The sequence below is a fragment of the Folsomia candida genome, unplaced genomic scaffold (assembly GCF_002217175.1).
Source record: "Folsomia candida strain VU population unplaced genomic scaffold, ASM221717v1 Fcan01_Sc003, whole genome shotgun sequence".
Lineage (NCBI taxonomy): Eukaryota > Metazoa > Arthropoda > Collembola > Entomobryomorpha > Isotomidae > Folsomia > Folsomia candida.
The window spans coordinates 1,940,709-1,967,486 of NW_019091195.1; the positions used below are offsets into that span (position 1 = coordinate 1,940,709).

A 26,778-nucleotide genomic window follows, 5' to 3' on the forward strand; every position below is an offset into this window, starting at 1 on the left:
TCTGTCGTAAACAAGAGACAAAAGATACAAATCCGTGTCCCAATTTGCAACCTACTTTTAAAGAATAAAAGAAACAGAGTCCAATAACTGGATCCCAGTTTTTTTTGCAGTACATTTCACAAGTAATAAATATTACATATTTTCAAAAATTACACAAAACCAAAGCAAAAATAAAAATAAAATATGACTTATTTTTACATTCTCCTTGCTGTCTTTATTACAACAATTGCAGCTTCAAATCGCTTGCATTCCTCTGGTGAGTGATAAAACTAGGAGTATTTGCACTATCACCAGTTTCTCTATTTATAACGAAATTAATAATTTTGCCAACTCGGTAGATTTCTATCATGTTGCTAGAGGCAAAGCGAGGTCAGACACCGTGGATTACCTGTTCAGCCGAAAGCAGGTTAGCTTAGCTAATAATGCCAATTAAGTGTTCACAGTAGATTATCCAACAGCCTACCAATATCCATATTATATAAATGTATTCATGCATTCAGGCCAATTGGGACGCAGCAGTGAAAGGTTGCAAAGGATTCCTGGGATCACGTCTTCTCTCCGTGGAGACTAAGGAAGAAAGCGAGTTGGTATTGGATATGATAAACGATGACCAATTGTTTGATCCAGCATTGCCAATCGGTAGTGTTAATGAACAATGAATCAATAATTCTTGTAGTCTCTGTAAATTGTCCGCTTACGAATTATTTTATTTTTCCGTAACAAGGCACCACGTTCTGGACGAGTGGAGCCTACAATGCTAAATTGTCAACCTGGGAGTGGAAAAGTTCCACAAATAAAGAAGTTATGTTTGGTAATTGGACTGAAAAGTTATGGGCGAAGGGACAACCAACCGAACCAGTTCGGGACGTTGACCGTGTCGCCTTGGAACGGAACAATTTGAATCATTCCAGTTGGAAATCTTTGCCCTCAACGGAAAAAGCATTTTACATTTGCGAATTTTAAAATAAAATGGTTTTAATAAATGTAAATTTAGATAGGAATTCGTTTTATTCTTAACATGCATTAACTGCCATAAACGATAACTGTACTCCAACCACAAAATTATAATTAAACCGACGACTATACAGATTGGAGGTAAATGCATGTACATATTTCCTTTCAGAGCTGGTTAATCAATAACCGCAACTCAGAGCAGATACCGAGTTAATTACTGCGGTCATCAAAGGACATACGTAATGTCGATAATCTAGGAAGACTTGCCAAGAGTCACAATTCCAATTCGGACATTGTCCGTCTGTGCATATTCCGAAATACACAGATTCTCCGCAACTCTTTCATAATATTTAGATTTTCCAGCAGAATCATGGGTATGAATCCGTGTTGTTGTTCACTGCAAAGTGGCGTTAAAGCTATCGCAATTTTTGGAATGGTACACATTTTTTCCGAATTTCAGATTGTTCCTTTTTAAAAAGTTGTATAAATAAATAAATAATTATATTCTCTTGATTCAGGTCAAATCTACGTTTCTTCTCGTCATTTCCATCATTGCACTGGTTTCTGGAATAATTTTGATCAATCATGGGGGCTCTAGATCCTCGGCCTCTGAAGAGACTGACAGTCACAGGAGAGAAATTGCTGCCGCTGTTGGTAAACAAGTAGTTTCCCTCCATTTACAATAATCCAAGCTAATTTGACCGATTCATATTATTTATTTGCTCGGTTTTACAGGGGTTGTGGCAGTCATCGTTGCATGCTTCATCATTGCGATCTGTCTCATCTATTTCGCACTAGCCGTACTCCTTTGGAAAGCTGCTCAAAATGTGGGTTTACTTTTACATATTTGCAAGAACGATAAGGTTGAGAATGACTTTTTTTATCGCATTTATTTTCAGAGGAATGAAAAGTACTCGCGAATCTGGCTCATCATCACGTGCATTCTCTGGGTACTAGCCTTGTTCCAGTTGTTCTGGCTTCTCTCATCCGGAGGTCGATTCGACATTTCACTCACAAGTCTGCAACTGCTCCTCGACATTTACTTCATTTGGGTGGTGATGGCTTTTCGAAAAGAGTTGTTAGAGCAGGAAGCACAAGGTTTTGTGGTTGCGGGCGGTGGTGGTAATGCGGAATCCGGTCCGAGCTCAAGTTATAAAATGGAACAGTAAAATCAAATTTATATGAGACAAAGAATTAAACTCATTTATATGGAGTAAAATATATTGCATTTTACTTGTAGCAACAGCGAATTTAAATATAACAAAAAAAGTGGTAAACCAATCAAATTATTAAATACGCACACACGCACTATTCATCAATGTAACGACACAAATTATTTTCACAATCACCAAATATCCACTGAATCTACGCATAATTAATTATTATAATATTACATAATATATGTTTCATTTGGTATGTCCATGGAATGTTAAGGATTATATAAAATATATGTATAGCTGCACATTTTTAGTAAGTAATTATTAGGAATAATGTCACAGGGTTTATGTACGTTAACCAACTTATTTGAGATATTGAATGAATGAATATCATACAAATTTTACATACGGGCAGTTAAAGTTAAATGCAATAATTTAAATACTTATAAATTATATTATAGTCATAATTGTTATTCCATCCATTTCCATTGCATGTATTAACTACAGTCTATCTAATAATCACTAAATGATGTCATAACATACATACATACAGACGTACGCAGGTATTTTAAGTCACTTTTTAAGCAATGCACTGGTCAAGCCTCTGTGTCATGAATCTCACTTGCAGTCAATTTTTCATATTTGAAATTTCAAAAAAATCAACTCATTATGTTACGCATAATAAAATGAATGGGGAGTCATGTATAAAACAATAAGGGGCAACCTAAATATCTAGAAATAAAAACTGAACACTGTTAGCTTAGTATTTGATTTGAAACAGTTTGAAACAGCCTGATGCTAATTTAAACCTTTCCGCCATGTTGCTCTGGATTAGGTGCAAGGAAATGGATATATCCATAGGCTTGCAGGGATGAGAGCAGAATATATAAGAACCAAAGAGTGAATAGGAAAATTCCAGAAAAATATTTTGGTACAGTTGGTCCTCCTAATTCGGATTTCCCAAAGACGGATGCATACCGCCGGACAAGAATTAAAATAAGAGCGAGAGTAGCAACAATTGCGTAGACAAAGACGGAGAAGGCCAGAGATCCAGCAGGATAGTAAAATCTATCACCCTGTGAAGAAAATAATTTTATTTTTAGACCGATTATACTTTAGTCAGAGATTAAAATTAGTATTTGTTTAGTATGTTACCACAATCGCAACATGATATATTGAAGCCAACACCCAAGGTAAACCAAGGCCAAGAAAAACATTCACAGCGTTCGAGCCAGTCACATTCCCAATAGCGTTGTCTGCATACTTCTCCCCAGTCGCGGCTGCCTTGGAGGCAAAAAGATCGGGGAGAGAGGTACCCAAAGCGACAAAAGTAATTGCCGTCACGGTGTCCGTAAGGCCGATGAGACAACCAAAAATCGTGGCCAAGTCGCCAACAATCGCGGTCAGAAATCCGATAGCTACCAATGAGCTAAAGAAACACAGCCATCCTCCTAGAATAATAATACAAAACAAGTTGCAATACCAATTATGTAGGGATCATGAATTATACACACGTACCCATAATTCCCGGAGGGGGAATCAATGCAAAGATGACCTTCCAGCCAAAAGTTAAGAAGTGCATAACGTAATCCATGCCAGTGGCATTCTCAACATCGCCACCATTAACAGTGAGTGCGACTTGCAGTTGTTCTCCCCAAGTTTCCTTGTGTACCTCCATCGACTTCAAATTACTCGATGTCATGACCATCATCCGTTGCATCACGGAATTAAAATCTGTCGAAGTAATAAATATAATTATTATTATTTCTCTCATTGATACCCTCCCAAGAGATTTAGACACATTTGTTTATATATTATGTACCATCATCATTGGAAATTGTAACTGCCAACTTTCGAATACGTCCTAGAGTACAACCTCCTTGCGGGTTGGAAATCTCGACTTCAAAACACTCATCCTACCATAAAATGATGGAATTATTAGCACACAAAATTCTAGCATTTGGCACAACACATAACACATAAAGCAAGCAAACCCCAACATTGATGAGCATTTGTTTCACCCGCAGATGAAGGAATGATTTGTTGTCCCATGTAGCAGAGAGGCACACCCGCTGGCTGGCGTTCACACTGATAGAATTTGTCATTTTTGTTGCACACAATCAATGTCGGGGTTTACTTACTCTCTTCACCTTTTCCGGGTCTAGGTCATCTACAATCGGAATCTCAATGGTACGAACGAGTTCGCCATGTTTGAAGGTGAGGGTGCCTTCTCCCCCTTGGAAATCAGACGGTGATTTTGCCGATCTGAGAAAATATCACATTTTTGAGTGAAATTATACAGTATGTAACAAAAGTATAGCTACGATGACATATTTTTTATCTTGACATGATGCCTTAATATTTCAACTTTGAAACTCCGTACAAAAATGTCAAAACTATCTGCCGACAATTTCCTCGTCGCCGATTTTTAATGTCGCAGATAGGTCAAAGGTCAGGATTATTTTTCTAAAAAAATTTGAGGCGTCGAAAAAAAAACTTCGTGGATAATTTTTTTTGAACTTTGCAATATTTTTTACTGGATGCGGCATGCGTTTTGAAGAATAATGAGCTTTGGTCGGACCATGTACGATTTTTTTGGCGCCCACAGGAATTTTTCGCCCAGGACAGGTTGGAGGTCTAAAATCGCCGCCTTGGCGAAAATTAAAAAACTGAAATATACGTTTGCATATCCGGACCCTCAATATGCAAACGTATATTTCAATTTTTTAATTTTCGCCAAGGCGGCGATTTTAGACCTCCAACCTGTCCTGGGCGAAAAATTCCTGTGGGCGCCAAAAAAATCTTACATGGTCCGATCAAAGCTCATTATTCTTCAAAACGCATGCCGCATCCAGTAAAAAATATTGCAAAGTTCAAAAAAAATTATCCACGAAGTTTTTTTTTCGATGCCTCAAATTTTTTTAGAAAAATAATCCTGACCTTTGACCTATCTGCGACATTAAAAATCGGCGACGAGGAAATTGTCGGCAGATAGTTTTGACATTTTTGTACGGAGTTTCAAAGTTAAAATATTAAGGCATCATGTCGAGATAAAAAATATGTCATCGTAGCTATACTTTTGTTACATACTGTAGATTCAAAGTTCACACTACATAAACCATTGCAATATAATTGCTTACCCATCAATTGTTTTCCAATCCACGGAAATTTCACCATCCGCCCCATTCGTCCTCTCGACCTCTAGATTGGCTATGTTACAACTTTCCTTTACCAAAATACCTCTCTTCTTGAAGGAAATTACACCAGGGTCTAGAATTATTCAATTTTCATTGAAAACGTACGCAACATTATTTTAAAATTCTCCGTCTTTAGTAAAAATGGCTTACTGTCGTCATTCAATATGACAATTTCCATAATCGGAAGCCGACCTAATGGGACAGAATTAATTAACTAATATTACAGGACAAATAAATAAATAAAGTTACCTAGCACGGCATCTCTCTTTTCAAATCCATCGTCAATGACTGAAAGTCTCAAGAAGAATTCCTCATCGGGTTCCCACTGGTTATCGTCAATTATGGAGATCGAAACCTCCCTCTCCTTTGCATAAGGTCCAAAAACGAGTTGTTCGTTCACCTGAACATAATCACTGCCAGCCTTGGCAGATCCATCAAAGCTTTCGATACGCACTCGGACCGTGTTATCCATCCTGCCATGTCGTACAACAGTAATGTTGAATTTTCCAATATTCTCAGGAACAGCAAACGACGCAGAGTGGAATTCAACAATAGACTTTTCATTGTGGTGGTGATCAGTAACAATTGCGGGCACTTGACCCAGGTCAGGAACATCGGGGGATTGGTTAACGGCATCGTACACCTGATAAAGCATAATAAATCACCAGATAATGAGTTATCATTCCAAGATTAAAAACAATTTCTACAAAAAACGTCATTGACCTCTCTCAGCTTCTCAGAAAGAATGGGATGGATTTTCTTGCTTCCAGCCATACCGCGGACAGCCCCAATTCTGTACCACATCCTTGAATGGGGCTGACTGTCAATGAGTCTAAAAACAAATTGGATAACAATTTTAAGATAGCAAGTACCTAAAATAATTAGTTAATGTAGTTACTTGGTTGCAGCCAAAACTGCGGCATCACTGTCCGAAATATCAGGATATTTTCGCAACTCCTTATAAAACTCGATCAATGCTTCCTTATTGACTTCGCCATGAGCTGTGAATAGCTTTTTCTGCTTCTCCAGCATAGTTTCCGCTATAAAATTGTTGAAATTAGATTAGTCGATTGTCACCAAATAGTGCATCACTTGTAGTGCATTTTTTGCAACAGTTTGTAGTTTGCATTATTGCCACGACAGATAAAAAGGGATACAATTAAAAACATTGATCAGTTTCGCACGTGGTTATTGTGAAGTTATTTGTATACGACTAGTCTATACAATGTAAAGCCCCAACACACAAAAAATAAGAATTTAAGACAACCATTTCCGTCCTCGGAGAAGGTAACACATCAAAAAACATGCTCAAGAACATGGAACACGATATCGAACACGACACATAAAATTACGTGGTTCAGCAGGAGCAGGGTCATCATCTTTGTTGTCGTCTTATAAGTTCCAACAATCCATATTCATATGTTTTGACCATACATTTTTAGTTAGTTATTAATAAGAAAAATTTGGAGAAGAAGAACACATAATTTGTATCTAGCACATGTTGGTTTTGGTTATACAAGAATCTTACGAGCGAACGAATACATCACAGCAGCAGGAAGAAGAGAAGGGGACACAAAAGACAAGAGTAATTAGACTCCTGTCCTCTCATTCTCAGCAGCATTCATCAAGCAGTAGCTCAGCGTCGCTTTTTTGTCCCACCAATAAATTAAAAGATCTTTACTTACACTCACCACCCGGACTACCGTTTGCAACTCCTAACTCAATTTGCTGGTCGGTTGGAACTGGCGTCCTTTTCCCACATTTCCAGTCACGATCTGCCCACCACGCGATGACAACCTGCAGTGATGATGAGACCATGTAATCTGACCCACATTTCGATCACACACTGTATGAAAATTCAACGACATGAAATGCCATGAGGTATACCATAAGTGGGAAGAAGAGGAAGGTCAAAATGGCTTCCCAAAGGTCGATATAATCCGGCGTGAAGAGTTCCAAAACCATGTAGAGCCAGAGATAGGCAAACATGGAGAATGCCGACGTGACCAGGAAAACCTTGATGAGGCGGATAGACCTTTATAAATAATAAATAATAAAAATAAATAATAGACCTACTGCCCAGATAAATTTTGCTACGCCTACCTTCCTTCGCCCGCTGGAATTCCAATGATGCAAACTCCCGTGATTGCAAGGAGATTGAAGGCAGCAGATCCCACGATGGTTCCAGGTCCGAGGTCGCCAGCCTCAAATCTAAGGTTTTATCGAGGGCTTGAAATTAACTTCTGTGCATTTTATAAGTTTTTATCTACAATAACGTACTTGTTCCCAATCACTTCAATGCAGGAGAGTAAGATCTGAGAGGTATACAAAATGAATAGATTAGCAAATTGCACCTCAGGCTCAGCCAATCACAATTATTCATAGATATTAATAGATAAATATTATTACCTCAGGGGCTGATGAACCAAGAGCCATGAGAGTTAAGTTAGCAACAGTGTCATTCCAAATTCGAACTTCGAATACTTCCGGCTCAGAGTCTTTCCCAGTGGAGAGATACAACTGAGAAAACACAGGTCAATTTATTCGTACATAGTCCTTTTCATATTCTTTTGACTTTTTATCCATACCTTTTTGGTTTTGCTAGTAATCTTCTCGATTGCGCTCATAAAAACATCTGCGACTATAGCTACTCCCATGAAGCAGTACATAAGGCCGAAAAAGTAGAGACCGGCTCGGACCCCCGTGTTCCAACTCCTCTCGTAAGGAAAGATGGGGAGGAGGAGGGCCTTGTAACATCGGTCATTGTACGTTCCGGAAAATGACAATGTTTCATTATCCATTTTTAAGATGTTGACGATTCAGTGAGAATCAACCCTTGAAATTTCAGTTTTTTTTTAGATTCTCCTCGCCAATAAGTAACTCAGTTTCCGGTGGTATCCATCAGACCGCAGGTCCCATGAATAATTGATTGGACAAATATAATCTCATTCAAGTATCTGAAATAGAATTTTAAAAAAACACCGGATTCAGTCAGGGGTTGCACAAAGTAAAAAGCTATATGAGATCACACGCGTCGCTTGGCATGAAGGCTCGACTGGTGCATAATATGCACTAAAAAGATACAATTGACATCAGCATACTTCACTCGAAATCAGGGAGAGGAAGTGGAAATGGGTGGAACAGTTTCAACAAAGATACCAATTCACTCTGTCATCGCGTTCACCTCACAATTTGAGTTGGTCGGACATGCAATCAGGGTATTCCGACCCAGGGTTTTATTGGGTTGGGTTTTTTGGGTTTTAATGGGTTTTAATGGGTTGTTAACGAATAAAACCCATTGGGTTTTACCATGTTAAATGGGTTTTATTTGGGTTTTAATGGGTTTTATTCGGGTTTTAATGGGTTTTAACTGTGTTTCAGCTTAAAACTATATTCTAAAAGCTGAAAACAGCTGTCGTACGTTAGACGAAGTTGTTTCATGGCAGCTAAGCAGTTTATTTGATTAATACTGTAAGTTTTAAAAACCAGGAATAAATCAGCGAGTGCCATTACAAGTTTCAAGTGACAAAAATATTTAAAAATAATAATTTCGGAACGAGGTATGTTTAAGTGAGCATACATAATTTAATTACATTTAATTTACATTTTGCTGTCATAATTAATACTTTTTCCCCGAATACTTCCTCTCATCTCAGCGAATAAATTAAACAAAATACTGTAGTATTTTTTTAATTTATAAAGTTTTTTAAAATGTTTCAAGGCGATCTTAATTATCACCTCTGGAAAAATCGAGTACTTATGGACAGCGAAGTACTTTATTGTGAGCAAAAGAAGTGTGTCTGTAAAAAGCACTTATTATATTCTCGATCATAATACATACGTACTTTCATTGTTCATAAGTACTCGATTTTTTCCAGAATTGATAATACACGTTAAGATCGCATTGAAATATTAAATTTTAAAAACTTTTAAACAACTTGGATTTCATTATGATGAGAGGAAGTATTCAGAAAAAGGTAATATATATTCTCATAAAGTATTAAACTATGATCAGTTAAACAGGACTATTTCGAAACGGATACAAATTCTAACATGGACAAGTAGGATTTGCATATTAATTGAAATTGGATTGCAATAGTAGTGAAAATTTTTGTTCAATGTATTACTTATGTAAAACCTAATAAAACCCAATAAAACCCATAAAACCCAAAAAACCCATTAAAACCCATTAAAACCCCTGGGTCGTTACTTTTTGATTAAAACCCTGGGTTTTTCCGAACCCTGCATGCAATCTGTGTAACTACTAACACACCGCTTACACTGCTTACCTCCAATTTACAGTACTGGTTCTTATTTACCGATTTGCCGTATTTCAAATATTTTAGGTAGATAGTATTTACTATGTGTGTAAGTTAATGGGAATTCTTATGTGCAAACACCGGCTGGTTGTTATTTTTATGTGTATGTAGGTAATATCTATGTATACTCTACCTATCTACAACGTACCCTGTTGGACTTGGAAATCTAATCACATCGGAATGTGTGTATATGCATGTCTACTCCTTTTGTACCAATTAGTTGGATAAGTTATGTATGCATGATGATGATATAAATAAATGCAGATAGAATTATTAAATCTTTTCTGGCAGGATGGATGACATGGAGATTGTACATACCAACCAGCACTCCTTCGGTGACTATCTGCATACTCATATGCTTCGTCATGAGCAATACTATTATATTATGATGATGACCATTTTTTTGGGCTAACCCTTTTTTGTAGCTTGCAGTAAATTGCAGCTGCATGCCATCATCAGAGAAACAATCTCATCGTACTTGAAACATATGATCTCACTTTGTCTCAAACACAGGTTGGATGGATATGGTTGGCATCCTTGGTCAAATGTAAAAGGAATTTCAGTGAAAAATTTATCAAAGGCAAATTACTATAGTATATGATATCGATCAGCGTACATGTAATAATAATGACGGCCAATATTATTTAATAACATAACCAGTATAAAGCCATGTCGTAATTGGGCATGTTTTCGGTAATTACGTGAGCAAGCGGTGTCCTGGCACACACATGTATTTATTTACTTACACACTCACGCTAGCATGTTCGGTTGGTTATTAGTTAAACAAATACTGGCAGGTTTCACTTTCTTAAAAATGTTTGACTAATTAAACCTCAAACCAAGGCGTCCTTGAACTCGCAAGAATTTTTGTCATTTCATGTTATTGGTCAAATTTAATAAAGTATCCTCGAAAAACTTGGAAGCAGTCAAAAAACCGGCACAACCACCAGATTTATGTGGAAATTCGAACTACGTAACCAGTTGGCATTGATTTTACAACAAAAATACCTACACACGCAAACTATGCGATTGCATGTAAATAATAAATCCAAACCAAGAGGAATTTTGATGACAAATTAAATGTTTACTACTTTATCGGGCAAAACCAGTTATGTGGTTTAATTCATCACCACAAAAGTAATTTATTATGCTATTTTTAACGAAAAAAGTAGAACTATCCGTCACCTTCCTTGCAAAATGCTGACTCCTGCACTCGCTCACTGGACAATCCAGACAAACACTAGTTGACAAACCTTGAAGAAAGTAGATATACTTACTTTTCTATATTGATTAGAAAAATTGAGCTTATGAAAGTCCTCCCTTTAACACCCGGGTAGTACATTTGGCACACTTTTACATACTTACTTCCTTACTTATGTATAGCCCGAGTTACACAGATTACTATATACGCGACTGTTGACTGTATCGCATATTATTGGAAAAACATTCGCCCACATAAATGGGAGGCAGGCAGTATATTCAAAGTAATAAAATGTCGCTTTCAGCGTGTGAGCTTTCGAGTTTGGTCAACGCTGCTGAAATGAATATTGATTCCCGTTCAATTCAAACCCCTTTATTCCCATGTACATGCATATTTTTTTAATAACCTTTCGCACTCGAGACTCGTTCATGCAAAGCTAAAAGTGTTTGCAGATTGTTGAGGAGATACGGTTTCGTTTGTAAATATGTAGCAGTTGCAGTGCTCGTTTTTTTTTTGCTGCACAAGGTCGATACAGCTATATCTGATTAATATTTTTTGTGTTTGCACAAGACGGAAGGAAGAACATTGTGAATTTTCAATATATTTACGTCAACTATACTCCAAAGCACAGAATAAACAAAATCGAGATAGATTGCCAAGAATAATTTACACGGTTTGATGCGTGTCTTGTCAAGTGATCAGACACAAACCATGTTTGCTTAGCTAACCAGACTAGACTAGAAAAACAATCGCACTTTGAGCATAAAATTGAATTTGAAGAAAACATGCGACACTACTGCTAAATTATGAGTATACAATTCTATATGCCACTTTGGAAAGAATTGTTTTCTAAAGCCACGAGCTGGAATTATGTGTATATACCTAAGAATTTCGAATCCCTCGAATTAGAAGAACGACAGCAGATATAATTGAATCGGTTCAACTTTTCCATGTGCCTACTACCGGTGTCTGAGCCGGTAACAAATCTCCAATTTCAGGGTGGATATGACACGGGATAAGACGAGGCGGAGAATAAATCTTCATGCAAATTTGTAGACTTGAGTTAAAATATGACACAGGTTGAATGGGGTGTGAAATTCGGGTGACTAGTAATAACCACATTTATGTGACAAACATGTAATCCTTGTAGAATGCAGATTCATTTCAACTTTGGAAACTAGGTAAATGCATACTAAAATACTAAGTGGGACAAGTTGTCTTACCTTATGGAAACCAAAACTATTCAACCCGTCTGTCCTCCTGAATTATCTTCCGATCCGAACCGGGTACAACATTTGCAACAAAGCGAATGAAAAATTCCCGCTATGTCAACGTCCACCAGGAATAACAAAGGCTCTCTTCAGAAGGGTACATACACTGCCAAGCAAAATATAGGCAACAAGAAACAGATCAACAAGTGACACACGCCATGCACTTTACACTTTTCCTTTAAACTCACTTATTTCCGTCATTCGTTACTTTATTTCCTCGACCAACTAAAGTAAAACTGACAAGAAATTGGCGTTCCACAAAAGTACAATAATTTCGTTAAAGACCTCTAAATAACCCAACTTTCTACTTAAACCAAACCTCAATTATTTGGTTTTCCTATGTAAAATTCATTCAAAACTACAATAGCTCTCTTTCTACTGTTTATGCGTCTGTCTTCTTCCTTTCCTTCCACAGAAGAACATCCATGCAGGAATAAACGCCACAACAAATATTTAAAGGTCTCCTACCTCGAATAAGGTGCACAATGTAGCAGAAGAATAAACTTACAAGTCCGTGAATACAAAAAGACAATTTAGCACACTCACTTTTTGCCCAATTAATTCACTCCCACAGTAACGCTGTGGCTCAAGGAAGGCTGATAAAATAACCAACAACACCTACAAACATGTATCCCATTTTGTGAGGGAATGAGCGTCTATCTGACTGTGCAGCTACCCAAATTGAATGCCGAATAGAAAACAGTAACTAAATAAGTAAGCCATAAGAGACTTACTTGTTCACGATGTGGTTAATATATCGCCATGCAAAAGTAAGGGCAAAGCAGTGTTGTTATTGCTCTTCTCTCTATCTCTCTGGGGCAGTCAGTGGGGACTGACTGACACTCGCAAAAAACTGAACCATGGAAGTAATGCAATCATATAGACATCGGCGAGCAGATGAGTCTCAGCCATTACGACGATGCGATGTGATGATACCTTCCATAGGTATTGGATCATGGTTTGGATTTTGTAGGTATAAGGATGGATGAACACTAACTTACGTATCCTCCTAAGTCAGTAGTCATATGAATTTGTAGTGTATATTTATATGGTGCCTGAAGGCTTAGAATCAGTAGATTTTCGTTGAAGCTGAATCCATCTAACCAAAGCAGGTTTATAATAAGCTTCAATTGTATCTTTGGCAAAAATAATGATGACTAGACGGCAAAAAATGCTTACGAATTACGATATTTTTGAGGATATATATCGTAAACAGATGGATCTTGCAGATACTTACTTGCTCTTTAATTATGAGAGACTTGTATTATAGTTCATTGGGTTTGTTTATCGTAAATCGGATTCACTTGCTCCGATTTTTATGCATTCTAGCATCGTAAAGTCGTAAATATAGCACATTTCCATTTTTCGCATTCCTCCCCGCACCAGGATATTTTTGCTGACGGAAGAAATATATTATTTTGCAATGACAATGAAGACACGTCGGAACTCGACTGCTTAGAAAAACATGTGCATAGCGCTTTAATGGATGCATTATGCTTATTATACGGGGTTTGTTGTTGCATGCATATGTCAGGTATACATAATGGGTTCAATGCTCGCTATGGATTTTCAGATGCGTGTTACTCGCTTTTTTATGATTTTTGTGGAGATAGGATTTAATCCTGTTAAAGAGGTTTGTACACTGTACATCTCATACATACATGCATTTTTAAGCAGAAAGCATCACAATCTGTTTCAATAGTAGAGAAATAATGTGGTTTCTACTCTCATTCATTTCTGGGACAGAGAACTCTTCCTTTCTGCATTACTGGCACAGTTTGTATAAACTAGATGACAAAATGTATGGGAATCAAAGTTGGTGAAACCTTGTGTTAAAATCATGTAAACATTGCTAAAACTACCGGCACTTGAGCACGCATCTGAATAATTGCAGACTCATCGTACGTACTTTGCTTTACTATCCGAAACGCTCTATTCAAGTTGCGTTATCCACCTTTTGCATACTCTCCGATTTCTGTTGAGCTTCGGCTGAGGTCGGTCCAATGTCATTCGTATGACAGGAGAGCATAGTAGCAAAGAAGACTGTGCAAGTTTTAGACATAGTTGCGTTATAATTCATCATTGGTCGAAGTGTGCTTCTCGAAATAAATAAATCAGCTTCGAGTGAATTTATATTTCTATCAGAAACGGTAAGTCATAGTGTATTTTTTGGTATGTGGGTTGTAAAATTTGTCGTAAAATTGTTCACTGAATTTTATTACATTGTGCTGAAATAGGTAATCCAAAAGAAAGATGCCTAATTGTACTTCCAAAGTTTCCCAATTGCTTTTGGGTGGTTCATGCTTGTCCAGAAATGATCCCCAACTTTTAGCGTTCCAGATTCCGAGTGGATATGGTTACGTGGTTCTGACAGGAGTCGGGTCTATGTTTATGGTCATGTGGAAGGCGTTTCAAGTAATTAGACATTGTTTTGCCAATTTTTTTGTGGGCCGGAGGAGTAAAAGTGATTGATGTTGTCTTTGTCGTCAGGTTGGGAAGGCGAGGAAAGAATTTAAAATCCAGTATCCAATTATGTACTCTCCGGACAATAACAAGTTCAACTGCATCCAGAGGTATGCAATTTATCATTGTATTTTTTTTGTACTTGCAGATCTTATTGTTTTTGTTGAGTATTAAATAAGTATACTTATATAATTTGTTACGTTGCAGAGCGCATCAAAACACGTTAGAAAATTACCCCCAGTTTCTGGCCCTGTTGGCTCTTGGTGGTTTGGAAATGCCAATTTTCACTGCGGTTGGGGGATGGATTTGGATTGCAGGGAAGGTAGCATTTGCCAAAGGGTATTACACTGGAGACCCAGAAAAGAGGTTTGTACCCTCACCAGATTATTGAAATATTAAATATATGTATGTATTCAGAAAGCCTACTTAACTGTATCAAATATACTGCGTTTACAGGCGACAAGGTACATTCGGATATATTGGTCTCCTTATGATGCTCGGGGCTACAACAAAGTTCGCAATTAGACTTATCCGTGGAGGATAAGCTACCTATGATTATTTCATTTCGTCCCGTAATACTGTTGTTGTCTTGTCACATACAGCTAATTATATGTAGTCACTTTACATTAGTCTGTGATATGAGACAACTTAAATATGTTAAACCCATGCCAATTATACAGAAAAAGAGCTACAAAATAAAATTGTTCCTTATATGAATTATTAGAATCGGAAGATGAGTTTGAGTATTTTTTAATTATGCATGCTGCACGGCCATAATGTAGCCATTAAGCTGAAACTTTAAGCAAGGAAAAGAGTTTTCATCTTAAAACAGTCTCGATAAAGATACCCAACAAAATTGGATGATAACTATTCTTTCACTTTTAGAAATTCAATTTTGTCCATTTATTTGTAAATCGTGAATCATTGTAAATATGTAGGTGACATTTTCTGCAAGTGATTCATCTCAAGAAAATAACTTGGATTTGCACTCATAGTACAAACATGAGTGGTGTAATTCTCCACACTATTACAGCACATGTACTCCTATGATTGCAATTTTAGCTTGTCGTACATATTGTATAGCCTTTTTGGATAACGAGATAATCCATCTCATTTACACTGCGAATATTCCCCATATACTGTGTGTAGAGTGAATATCAAGTATTAAGTCACTTCTCATGAAAATGGGCGGAGTTTTGCAAATGTATCATAATCCTGTTGTGTATTCCGTGTGTGCAAAATACTTAATTCCGGCTCAAATGTCGTTTAGCTTTTGGACAGAACGGGTTAAATAATAATACGACTTCCTAATCACTTTTTCTTTGTATTACGAGAAGCAAAGAAATGGCAACCACTATGCCTGCGGAAAACGGAGGAGGTAAGTTATTTGGGTCATATTTAGACTATTTTTTTTGTAATAATGTTCGAAAAAATGTTCAATAATGTATCAAAATTATCTATGCTGAACTATTTCAGTTCAAATCATACCATGGGAGGAGTTTGAGAAAAATGCAATTAATTATGCCCGGATCCTCGAAGAGTTTCCTCTGATAACCCAACTTGCCAGGAAGAAATTTTTTACGATCTCATCAGTGGGATCCAGCGGTTTGGATATAGACCAAATTTATTTGAAGCCACTGTTAGCCTCCTTAGTGGTAATGACAATCAATATTTGCACATATCTACATATATCTGATGAGACTTTATGTATGCACTAATGCATAATAAAATCGGTATATGTACATGTCAGGAAGTCTACAGTAGTCCCAAGATCTACATCAGGTACGGGGATTTAGCTACAGCACATGTGCAAAATGACGTAGAGATGACAAAGACTATTCTATCACGGTCATTAAAGCCAACACATTATGATCAGAATTGGCTTAATATCTTCATTCATGGTAAGAATATTTGCATGCAACTAATGTTTTTTGCATATAGAATGCTTAAATATAGATACTTATAAATTCTCAATCAATCTCAGAAAATGCAGAACGCATAATGAAAAAATGGGAAACCCAGGTGGACATGTTCACATTCACGTCATTCTCACAAGGGCCTGTACAGCCAAATGAATCTGACGATCTATGGGTAAATATTCCTAGATTTAATATAGAACCCCCCCCCACCGAAGTTGTATGCAAGCAGCTACAAATTTTATTTTCCACAGGCTACCAGCCAGCTTAATGAACCAGTTTTACAACAAGTCTTGAATGACTTATATGAATGGATGGATGTCGACACATTGGTCACAGATCAGCAACTAGTTGACATTGCAGAACGACATAATTCAGCAAAATCCGCAGCTCATGTCGCCTTTATCGGAGTACGTCATCGCTTGACGCAACAATACCCGGGCTTGAAGATGAATCCGACTCAAATTATGCAACCTCTCACAAAAGCAACAGTTCCTGGTAACGACGATGTCTTTGTGGTACATACGTGCATAAACAATTTAAAAAACTGGATCAAATAGTTTGACCCCAACATTCTTCGTCTCCCTGTGTTATTAATATAGGCAGGGGGCCAGTTTTCCAAACTACGAGTTGCAAAGGCAATCGAAATTGCAGAGAGAGGAGGTGGGATAGAACTTGTTGCAGAAATTTTATTTCACTCCTTTTTCAGAAACTTTTTCCTGGGTAATGGCATCACATTTTATGACATCCAGAACTGTCCAGGGGTCAATTTGCTGGCTATATACAGTACGTACATAAATCCAATGTAGAAACCTCATATGCCATACCAATCTTAATATCTGACTACATTAAATTACTCCAGGGCTTTCCAAATACATTATGACACCAAACTTGTCATGTTCGCTGGATGAGATAAACTTCAATCTTCTCAACTACATGGGGTTTCCAACCAAGGATGAACAAGAGAAAATTGACGCACATCTGAAGCAAAAAGGTATCGAGATGCAACAACAACCACAGTCACTTCAGCCAGCATATTTCAGTCTCGATGGTGGAAATAGAACAACTGAAAACAATGCTGGATTTCAAGTGTCTCTCGGATTTGAGTCAACTTCAGATCAAGTTCAATTCAATAACAATATCTCAGAAAATTCAAGTGGATTCAGCAGCATTAATGGATCTGTGCATAACTTGAGTCTTACTAATGAGACCTCCCAATCACAGCCAGCGCCACATTTCATCAACATTGTGCCAATTGTACAGAAGCATTAGTATTTCGAATTATATAGATGGCATGTTTTTAATGTTTCAAATAAATAATTTATGTGAATTTTGTCTATACAGCAGCCGTTTCGGTACATTTCGGAAGAGCAGATTAAAACCGCTTATGGAGAATATGTCAGGACTGGTGGTTGCGGAGCTGGTTCTGTTAAAGCTGGGATAAAATTATTTAAGATGATCATGTCACCAAAAGAGCAAACTTACAAGCTCAAACCACCTGAATTGCCCAGAGAAGAACTGGAGATGTACAATACCAAAAAACAGGAAATGTTAAGTAAGCCAAATCTGCACTATCTTCAGCGACTATAAGTTACTATTCAAATATGAGCAAACAATATTTATTTACATGTCATTGTACTTCTTACATAGACCTGTTAAAATTTTGGGAGATACAAGAAAACTTTGAACTTAACTGGGACAGATTTCGACAGGATTACTTGTGTTCCAAAATAATTGTGGATAAATCCAATCAATTAAGACAAAAAAGTAGGGCTGTAACAACGAAGGTGAAAACCAAGAAGACTGCCAATGTCCATCCCGGTGGCTCACAAAACCTTTGCTAAATATAATAGTAGTCCTTTGCAATTTTATTATTTGACTTTGAAATTAAAACTTAATATGTGTCAATAAAATTACAAATATATGTATCTTCTCATAAAAAGTCTGAACACAGAAGTTTTAAGTAACATTATTCACAACACTTTCCATAATTGGAGAAAGCATCCCTGAATCTGGCCGGTTGTCTGGATTACTGTCCAGTAAGCCACTAATTAAATCTTCTAAGTCTTGATTCTCCAGTTTGTTCAGCGCCTCCGTCTTCTTAGCGTCAGCGCTTATGATGATTAGATTGTCCATGTCATCATGAAACGTGTACAATGTATCTCCAGGAACTTGTGAAACCATTACGTCGGGATGAAACATCTCGTACAAAACAACTCCAAATGAGTAGTTGTCACATTTTTGGGTGTATTGCGTTGGAGTTCCAGATCTCTAATAATTTGATATACAATTTTATTTTAATAACCCAACCAAGCAAAAGTTGCAAATAAAATAATACGTATTACTTATGTAAGTTATGTGCATTTCTCTACCTGTTCAGGACACCGGTAATGAAAACAACCAACTTTTGTCGTCAGATTTTCCGAAAGACCAGGAATCAGACGACTTAGACCAAAGTCACCAATTTTTATAACTTCATTGTTATCCAAGTCTACTCGCTTTATGAGAATGTTTCCAGGATTTAAATCCCTGTGCATTACGCCCTTCTTGTGGATGAAGGCTAGACCTTGTGCGATTTGGAGTGCAAATTTTTTCATATTCTCACGTACATAAGTCGGATCCTCTTTTTCGAGCAACCTTTGCCTCAAGGTAGAATCGCAAAGCTCAGTTTGGATATAAAGAAGTTGATCGTACGACGTAAACCTAGTTGAAATGCTTGAAGGAATTTGATGAAAACTTTTATAGGCATCAATGTAATGCAAAATATTGGGATGTCGTTCATTTTGGAGCAGGCTGGCAATGCCCAACTCTCTTGTTTCATTTCTATAAATGCATACGACACCATGTGTAAGTAGGCGTTCATAATAATTCAGCGGATCGAATAAACTTACATTAATTTAATACTATTAAATCTAATTACCCATTTGGTTTTACCACTTTCAAGGCAAACTGTTCTTTATCCGAAATCCTTTCGATTTTGTACACTTCAGCAAATGAGCCACGTCCAATAAAGGAAATGACGTTATGGTTTGATAGGAACTCAACAAAACGGTCCTCAGCCATTTTATTAATGAATGTTAACACGATTGTTAATTTAGGAATAAATGCATCCCATAATGCAAATGATGTTGACATGCAGACTTTTTTCGCAGATTCATTTGCATGAGCGGTATTTTTTGCCAGTAATGATCTGTTGTTTCCTATGGTCTAACATGTTATCGTTCGCGAGTATGTGACTAATGAATGTAGGCAGCAAAATTAAATGAAAAGTTTTTTATTTACCTTTCAAAAATGTCAAACTCACACCCTTCATTTCTGTCAATTCGGCAAGGACGATTAATAGGTGCTGGGAGTTATGGTGTAGTTGTGAGAGGAAAATTTCCATTTTATCATGGAACAACAGCACTCAAAATTACAGGAAGGTATGCAAACAATTGGTTTTTGTTTTAACTTTATCAATAAATAAATAAATAGAATTTCTCAACAGCAATGCTGACTGTTGCAAAGAAGGGGAAATTGGTGGATTGCTACTGGGCCATGAAAATATCCTCAAGTATTATGGGTACTGGAAAGTGGCAAGAAAAGATTTGCACAAAAGCCTGCTCGAAATACATGACACCAATTCAAAAAATAAGTATCCTAAGTCAACATTTTTTATAATTCATACCGAATTTTGCAACGGGGGAAGCTTACAAGACTGGCTTCTTGGCTCATTAAATAACAAGTTACCAAAACGGCACTATAGAAGCAGGGAAAATGCGGAACAATTTTTTGCTCAGATTTTGGAAGGAGTGGCATTCCTGTTCCAAAAGGAAATTGTGCACGGGGACCTCAAGCCTCCAAATATTTTTCTACATCATACAAAATCAGGAACGGTATTAAAAATCGGTGATTTTGGTGGAGCCTTTGTGGCAAGCGGACAGGAGAGACGTGAAATTCATTGGACACCATTATACGCCGATGTCGAGGTATATACATACTTACCTACTTAAGTACAAAGCATGATTAACATTCCTCCCCAGAATGATTCAAAATTAATTTGACAAATATGATTTACAGAGTATTGTCAACAAAAAGGTGTCCTTCAGTTATGACATGTACTCCGTTGGCTGCATCTATTCCATCATGTTCATGTCGAAAATAATGGAGATGGATCAAGATCTAGTAGAGAACAGAGAGAACACGCTCTTCACAAACTATTAGTACAGGTCAAAACTTCCGGATTTTGCAATACTCTAAGATTCCAAAACCAATCTGAAAGGGTACTGCGTGATAATGCACTATTTTATTAAGTAGTAAAATGTAATCTCTACATATTACGCGTTTGTGTATTATGCAGGGACAATTAATTGAGCAAATGTTACATCCCAACGAGACGTACCGACCAAATCCACAAGATGCAAAAACACTGTTCACTAAATTTCTAAAGAGTAAACGATCCGAATCATTCCAAATTCCTGGCCGAAATCCTTTGTTCCGAGGTAGAAATGACGTGTTCTTCAACATATCTCAAAATTTGTCCCCACCTAAACGTTTGCTGCTTTATGGGCTGGCTGGAACTGGAAAAAAATCTATCATTGCAGAATATCTGTATAATTCAGAAATTGTCGATAAACACAATGTCTACTGGTTCCATGCTGACTCGTTGTCAATTTTGGAACGGGAATATGTCAGCTTTATGGAAACCAGAAATTGTGGTGAGTAAAATTGATGTAAATTGCACATAATGTTTTCCTATATACTTAAATTAATAAAATAACTTAACAGGCACAAAAATCCCTCATGTTAAATCGTGGCTTGAAAGTGATAATTCAAATTGGGTAGCCATTTACGAAAATGTCCTCTCGTATGCAAGTATTCAACACCTCCTCCCAAAAAACAACGGTATTGTTGTTTACACATCGCGGAGTGCATCCTTTCCCCCGGAATTCTTTAAAATCAATGTTGGCCTTTTACAATTGTCAGATTGTGCAGAGTTTATACAAAACGCGATAATTCTCTCCGACGTCAAAAACACAATATCTGTCCCCACTCAAGCGGAATGTGCACAACTCTCAAAGGAAATGGGATATCTTCCAACAGCAATTGGACAAGCGTTGGCCTTCATCTGCAGTGATAACAACGAAGTGACTACAGTTCCAGATTTTTTGGAATTCCATCGCAAAAACATGGAACAATTTGACACTGATGGGAAAATTATGAAATTCGCAAAGACGAACTTAAGCCCTATCTATGCCACATTGCTAGGCACACTTTATCAAATTAAGCAAGAAAGCGAACTTGCTTTCCGATTTGTAAAAGCAATTTCATACTTACACTGTGAAAACATACCTGCTTCTTTTATTGACACGTTTTTCGAAGGGCAAGATGAAGGCAATACCAAACTAAAAACTCTGAAAATATTAAACTCTTATTCAATCCTCCAACGTAGTGAAACAAGTGACGCAAAGTTTTCAGTATCTCGAGCTCTTCAAGAAACAGTTACGATAACCTTTTACTACGAATTTAACGAGACGGTGCAAGACATTGGCAAAATATTAAAACAATATTTACCCAGAAGAAGCAACCCGTTGAAAGGGTATGGATGTGTGCTAAAACAGGGAGAATTAATTTCCCATCTCGAATCTATTATTGACCACATTGACAATTATGTATCGTTTGTTCAAAAAGATTCAAAAATTCTTACTGTCGAACAGCAAGAAAACCTCAGAAGCGTGCTGAGGAGACTTTTGAAAAATTTAAAATCACTTAAACGAGCTTACGTAACTCTGCAAAACCGAGAAGCTGTTAAAAGCATAGCAAATCGAATAGAACTACTTGAAACAACCCTGTATGGAGATGAGAGTCGTTTTCTTGGAAATATTCAAATGGCAAATGGCAAATTTATTTTGCAATCTGCAAGCATGACAAGAAATGCCCCACAATTTGAGGAATCAATATTTCAAGCAATTGATAAATTCAAGGAAGCCGTTCCACTAATAGAAGCTCAATGCAATGTAAACTCAAACCGATTTTACCTGGCAGACTGCTACAGTTATTTGGGGGATTGTTACGCAATGTTAGTAGGGAGACAGCATTTTCAAGTTTCATGGAAAGGTTATTCAGACGAGGGAAGAAACGGGGCTGAAGATCGATTACATTTGTCACAAACATACTACTTTAAAGCAATAGATGAACTTCAAAGTGTTTTAAAAGATCATATAAAAGTTTTCTTTCTTCAGAAAATTTCTTCAGTATTTCATAAAATGGCAACGAATTCTAAAAAATTTCCGTCATCATGCGACCAATCATTGAAGGAGGAAGTTTTTCTGGTCCTCTCAATTCACTATGATATGCTTCAAACCCACATAACTGCACGAGGTGTAGACGTTGACGTCGAAAAAGTCTTAAAAAACTACAGACACTTCCAAATTGACCTGGATTTCTTGAAACGTCTGCTCGAGTCTTGGGTAGCTAAGTCTCAAAACACAAAGAAAATGTTATGCCGTCTACATGATTTTTATCACGAGCATCTTTCTGACTACAGAGAACAATACACTCTCGTGCATAACGTACTGGACAACAAAAGTACAAGAAATGTGGTCACATTCGGTAAAAAATATATTAAACCAGATCGCTTAACAGCTGGAAGTGGTACTGAAGTGATATTAAAGGCTTTGGATGATTTGAAATCGTCATCCCCGGACAACCAAATCGCCATAGCAAGCATACATCTACTTCTCGCCAAATCTCTTCGAAAAGAGAGTAGGATAAGAGAATCTTTAACAAGCCTTGATTCTGCATTGTCCATTTATCTCAAACAATACACAGGACATAGTACCACACTTGCTACGTTATACACACGAATGGCCGAGTGTCACGTTCTGCTTAACGAAAAACCTGAAGCTCGTCAACTCTACGAACAGGCTTACAATCTATGGAAAACATTTAATTTATTGGAGAAGAAGAAGAAAATAATTTTTAGCGACTTTCTTCAGAAATATGCTGCCACCATACCGGATGAGGAGATTACATTGAAAATACAACTATGGGAAGAGTGCTTAGCATTTGCAGAAAAAGCTGAAATCAAGAATGATGGGGGACATGTCGGTTACATTAAAGAAATCCTTGGATCACTGTATTTGGACAAGGGGGATTTTTCATCTGCTTGGAAAATGTTGCAGGAGGCTTTGGATATTTTCAACAAGTATGAAGTAATACCAAAGGGGGATGCCTCTAGAGTTGCTTGCATGAAGAAGCTTATCAAATCTGTAGAACACTTAAAGTGCGCAAAGCCTTTGTCAGAACGATATTCAAAAGCTTTGACACTGGAGACCACTACTGACAACGAAAATAGTGTCCCACAACAGGATGAGGAGGGTCAAGGTATTAGGAAGCTCAGGCGGAATCGAAAACCAGCCAGAATAAAATATAAAAAGAGAAGAGAAATCTGGATGAAAAAAATTGATACTACAAATAATTGAATTAGTCATAAAAAATACTGTTGTGATTTATGCTATTTAAATTATATTAGACTTTCCATAATAATACATATAAAAAAACATAGCGGATTGGTTAATACTTAAGTCATAAGTTAATCTGTATTTATTTTCATACAAAATTTCAGAAAGTAAAGTTATAGTTCATTAAAAACATGCGTGTTAATTTCAATTAATGCATTTATTTCCTAAGTATGTCAATCTATGTGATATATTATTAATTAGTTGGTCATTAGGAGTGGATAATTTGCTTGGTTAAAGTTCGACTCTACGTAATGAGTAAAAGTTTTTAACTAAAAATATGTCACGTGTATAATTATTAATCGATAGTTTAAAACATTTAATTCACATCAAACAGAAATCTCTATAAAACGACCTTGAGACATAAAACCTAGCTGTAAATTTATTTCGAGTGTGTACGTATAAATACCTACAAACACACCTTTATCTCCTTCGTAATGCTCTACTCGAATTTCTTATAGGTCAAGCCTCATTTAATTTAATGAAGTAACAATCACTAAAACAATCGCAACCACACCATCGAGAAGCATCGCAAATAAAACAAGGATATTGTTGTCTGTTAAGTAATATCAATGTACATATGCACATCTCATCGTCCGTGTACCTGACATTACTTACGAGCATGTAGGGCTTAGAAGTCAAGGAATATGTTTGTATGACGAAGGGTGTTGTTGCTTCTGTTGGTTTTACATATTGGTGGTGGTGACACAATGGACCTCGAACACCCAGAGCGAGATGCATTTAATAAAGTGTTTTGTTCAAGTTCAAAGTCGTGATTTGATCACATCAATTACACAAGAATGAAATGTAAGCTAGTGTAATGGGATGTTAAACAGGTGGATAAGAAGAGAGATTGAGGTTATCTTGTGAATAATGAAAGTGAATTCAATTGTCTGGTTTCTGGGCCGGCTGGGTCATGTGAGTGATCCATCTTTCTCGATCTATTAAGCAAAATCAATTAATTATTATGAGATAAATGTAGCAAGTTCCTTCCGGGTTGTGATGATGACAATACATACAAAAGTATCTACGTAAGCTACATATGTGTGATGCAACATTATGCAAATTAACTTACGACATTGAAATATTTATAGTCGAATGCTAAACAAAACACTAAAGAAACTTTGTAATTAGAAAATTAATTTCAAAAAATATTTACAAGTAATTTTATTATGGAGATAATCTTGTAGCGACAAATCCTCAAGTTTAAATCTTTATTATTCAGGAACTAGAAATTCCATAAAAATTGGATTGCATTTGTATAAATTTTTTGATCCAGTTTAATATCCATGAATCATGCATGTTTTTCTCATTTTTACGAGCAACTTGTAATAAGTACTTCTATACATATGTTCTGGGTGAATAATCACCATCAAAAGTTTAGTTATCATTTCCTTACTAGATTATTACAGCCTAATCCCAACTGCATTTTGAAATAAATAAATTCTCATCATTTTTCCTAATTCATTACCAGTCCAACTTCTGCATTCCTGCCGCTTGTAGTAATAAAATTCATGAGATAAAAAAACAAGGTATAATAATATACATAATCTTCCAAGAAGATCAGAGGTCAGTAATTCGTCGTGAGGTGCACACCACCACCACCACCGCCAGCCACCTGCCCTCCATAAATTAATAAGTGATGAATTTGTTTAGAGCTGATTAGATGAAGGAGATAAAACTTCCTCTTCCGCACTTCCTTCCGTCCATGCTTGTCTTGTCATGTGACACAACACTACATCAACGTTCGTTCTTTATGGGGAGCAGCTAGTTAGGCAGTTTGTTAATAAACGTCCATTGTTGACGGGCTGCCATTAAAGAAAATGCTGTATGCTGCTGCTACTGCTGCTGTCCATCCATCGACGACCATTCATATTTGCATACTAAGAATATGAAAGTACGCATTATAAATCACACAGGATTAGAGATGCCTTGGGGAGATGACCCACTAACCATTTAGGAAACAATGCGTTCAATTAGTTCACCAAAGTTACCTTCACACTTCACACCTGTGCAAACAATCAATCTCATCCATCTTTCCCGATAACAATGAATGAATCAACTCCATCTAAAAAGTTTTAAGCGCTAAGGTCTCTCCTCTTTCTGTGTGTATGCAAGATTGATTGATCTTTATCTATATGTTACAAAATGTCAGTTCAAATAGCAAATTGATTTTCAAAAGTGGCATTTATTGCGCTTGGAGAAATATAAATGCTACAGTTAACCTTCACAATCCTCCAGAATTAAAATGTGTTTATGCTCTAATCCCAATTAAGTATTTTAATAGCATTGTAGGAGATGTTGTTGGAGTTTTGTAGTGCCACCCCAATTGGCATTTCTACTTCTTCTTCTTCCTTCCTGGCTGCCCACGCCAATTATGAGATTAGACCAAAATCATGACACGAATGAATAAAATTATTTAGTTATGTGATCATTGAGACGGATTAGATTGGGAGTAAGACGTGCACCCATTTTACGCACGACGTAGCACAGGCGTAGAATATTTTCTGCAAGTTCCGTCTCCCCAGGACAGATAATATCTGGCCCACTCTTCAGCATATTATGAAAGCATGACTCATCCAATCGACTATGTATTTGGGCACAAAAAGTAGCGTTTGGTAGTTGAAGATGGGGGACTTTTCCATGATTTAGCAACTAAACAGTTGTATTTGTATGTACATACGTACAAGCAAATGTATGAGACGACGACAAGATCCTGTGCAATAAGAAAATCCTTGTCGACAATTTTCGTTGGCGTCATCAGCATCACACTGTAACCATTAATATGAATGGGTGATGAA

General features: G+C 36.9%; 6 protein-coding genes across 13 annotated transcripts; 4 read left to right on the top strand and 2 right to left on the bottom strand.

Annotated features, from left to right (window-relative positions):
* Positions 1–81: 81 nt before the first annotated feature.
* Positions 82–2,235, top strand: LOC110846036. The gene is made up of 7 exons (XM_022092644.2): positions 82–256; positions 339–406; positions 501–639; positions 725–1,390; positions 1,473–1,608; positions 1,690–1,781; positions 1,854–2,235. The coding sequence occupies exons 4-7, from the start codon at positions 1,325–1,327 to the stop codon at positions 2,121–2,123; spliced, it is 564 nt and encodes a 187-aa protein (XP_021948336.1). The 5' UTR covers positions 82–256; positions 339–406; positions 501–639; positions 725–1,324; the 3' UTR covers positions 2,124–2,235.
* Positions 2,158–12,944, bottom strand: LOC110846035 (sodium/calcium exchanger 1). Of its 8 annotated transcripts, none has more exons than XM_035849298.1 (18): positions 12,834–12,852; positions 12,052–12,205; positions 7,897–8,265; positions 7,718–7,828; positions 7,589–7,623; positions 7,412–7,519; positions 7,196–7,343; positions 6,994–7,105; positions 6,207–6,348; positions 6,032–6,140; positions 5,558–5,951; positions 5,459–5,500; positions 5,252–5,381; positions 4,253–4,376; positions 3,934–4,027; positions 3,630–3,845; positions 3,267–3,562; positions 2,158–3,187 (listed from the first exon to the last, which is right to left on the bottom strand). In XM_035849298.1, exons 3-18 carry the CDS (start codon positions 8,107–8,109, stop codon positions 2,915–2,917), a joined length of 2,547 nt encoding a protein of 848 aa, XP_035705191.1. In that variant the 5' UTR covers positions 8,110–8,265; positions 12,052–12,205; positions 12,834–12,852; the 3' UTR covers positions 2,158–2,914. The 8 variants fall into 8 exon arrangements, with proteins under 8 accessions (XP_035705191.1, XP_035705190.1, XP_035705193.1 ...); XM_035849297.1 differs by lacking the exon at positions 12,834–12,852 and adding an exon at positions 12,288–12,765; XM_035849300.1 differs by lacking the exon at positions 12,052–12,205 and having other exon boundaries at positions 12,834–12,944.
* Positions 12,945–14,088: 1,144 nt separating this feature from the next.
* On the top strand, positions 14,089–15,294 carry LOC110847118 (microsomal glutathione S-transferase 3). The gene is made up of 5 exons (XM_022093973.2): positions 14,089–14,249; positions 14,337–14,514; positions 14,590–14,672; positions 14,770–14,928; positions 15,019–15,294. Exons 2-5 carry the CDS (start codon positions 14,353–14,355, stop codon positions 15,104–15,106), a joined length of 492 nt encoding a protein of 163 aa, XP_021949665.1. The 5' UTR covers positions 14,089–14,249; positions 14,337–14,352; the 3' UTR covers positions 15,107–15,294.
* A 485-nt stretch (positions 15,295–15,779) lies between these two features.
* LOC110846423 lies at positions 15,780–18,420 on the top strand. Its single transcript, XM_022093178.2, has 9 exons — positions 15,780–15,940; positions 16,039–16,217; positions 16,313–16,463; positions 16,547–16,653; positions 16,733–16,996; positions 17,081–17,264; positions 17,341–17,735; positions 17,823–18,033; positions 18,129–18,420. The coding sequence occupies exons 1-9, from the start codon at positions 15,907–15,909 to the stop codon at positions 18,320–18,322; spliced, it is 1,719 nt and encodes a 572-aa protein (XP_021948870.2). The 5' UTR covers positions 15,780–15,906; the 3' UTR covers positions 18,323–18,420.
* On the bottom strand, positions 18,396–19,624 carry LOC110846424 (interferon-induced, double-stranded RNA-activated protein kinase). The gene is made up of 3 exons (XM_022093179.2): positions 19,399–19,624; positions 18,851–19,301; positions 18,396–18,749 (listed from the first exon to the last, which is right to left on the bottom strand). Exons 1-3 carry the CDS (start codon positions 19,611–19,613, stop codon positions 18,438–18,440), a joined length of 978 nt encoding a protein of 325 aa, XP_021948871.2. The 5' UTR covers positions 19,614–19,624; the 3' UTR covers positions 18,396–18,437.
* Positions 19,625–19,776: 152 nt separating this feature from the next.
* Positions 19,777–25,401, top strand: LOC118434994. Its single transcript, XM_035849944.1, has 5 exons — positions 19,777–19,900; positions 19,966–20,446; positions 20,538–20,740; positions 20,818–21,175; positions 21,246–25,401. The coding sequence occupies exons 4-5, from the start codon at positions 20,836–20,838 to the stop codon at positions 23,939–23,941; spliced, it is 3,036 nt and encodes a 1,011-aa protein (XP_035705837.1). The 5' UTR covers positions 19,777–19,900; positions 19,966–20,446; positions 20,538–20,740; positions 20,818–20,835; the 3' UTR covers positions 23,942–25,401.
* Positions 25,402–26,778: the final 1,377 nt, after the last annotated feature.

Bases quoted from the DNA above. Each gene is read 5' to 3' on its own strand.
- LOC118434994 (XM_035849944.1), top strand. From the start codon at position 20,836: ATGTTACATCCCAACGAGACGTACCGACCAAATCCACAAGATGCAAAA. The intron at 21,176-21,245 runs GTGAGTAAAATT...ATAACTTAACAG, and splicing joins TATGGAAACCAGAAATTGTG to GCACAAAAATCCCTCATGTT.
- LOC110846423 (XM_022093178.2), top strand. From the start codon at position 15,907: ATGGCAACCACTATGCCTGCGGAAAACGGAGGAG. The intron at 16,654-16,732 runs GTAAATATTCCT...TATTTTCCACAG, and splicing joins ATGAATCTGACGATCTATGG to GCTACCAGCCAGCTTAATGA. The intron at 17,736-17,822 runs GTACAGAAGCAT...TTGTCTATACAG, and splicing joins TCATCAACATTGTGCCAATT to CAGCCGTTTCGGTACATTTC.
- LOC110846424 (XM_022093179.2), bottom strand. From the start codon at position 19,613: ATGTCAACATCATTTGCATTATGGGATGCATTTATTCCTAAATTAACA. The intron at 19,302-19,398 runs GTAATTAGATTT...ATGCATTTATAG, and splicing joins AAAGTGGTAAAACCAAATGG to AAATGAAACAAGAGAGTTGG. The intron at 18,750-18,850 runs GTAGAGAAATGC...TCAAATTATTAG, and splicing joins ATTACCGGTGTCCTGAACAG to AGATCTGGAACTCCAACGCA.
- LOC110846036 (XM_022092644.2), top strand. From the start codon at position 1,325: ATGGGTATGAATCCGTGTTGTTGTTCACTGCAAAGTGGCGTTAAAGCT. The intron at 1,391-1,472 runs GTACACATTTTT...CTCTTGATTCAG, and splicing joins CTATCGCAATTTTTGGAATG to GTCAAATCTACGTTTCTTCT. The intron at 1,782-1,853 runs GTGGGTTTACTT...ATTTATTTTCAG, and splicing joins TTTGGAAAGCTGCTCAAAAT to AGGAATGAAAAGTACTCGCG.
- LOC110847118 (XM_022093973.2), top strand. From the start codon at position 14,353: ATGCCTAATTGTACTTCCAAAGTTTCCCAATTGCTTTTGGGTGGTTCA. The intron at 14,515-14,589 runs GTAATTAGACAT...CTTTGTCGTCAG, and splicing joins TCATGTGGAAGGCGTTTCAA to GTTGGGAAGGCGAGGAAAGA. The intron at 14,929-15,018 runs GTTTGTACCCTC...CTGCGTTTACAG, and splicing joins ACTGGAGACCCAGAAAAGAG to GCGACAAGGTACATTCGGAT.
- LOC110846035 (XM_035849300.1), bottom strand. From the start codon at position 8,109: ATGGATAATGAAACATTGTCATTTTCCGGAACGTACAATGACCGATGT. The intron at 6,349-6,993 runs GTAAGTAAAGAT...ACAATTTTATAG, and splicing joins CGGTAGTCCGGGTGGTGAGT to CGGAAACTATGCTGGAGAAG. The intron at 5,382-5,458 runs GTAAGCCATTTT...GAATAATTCTAG, and splicing joins TGTCATATTGAATGACGACA to ACCCTGGTGTAATTTCCTTC.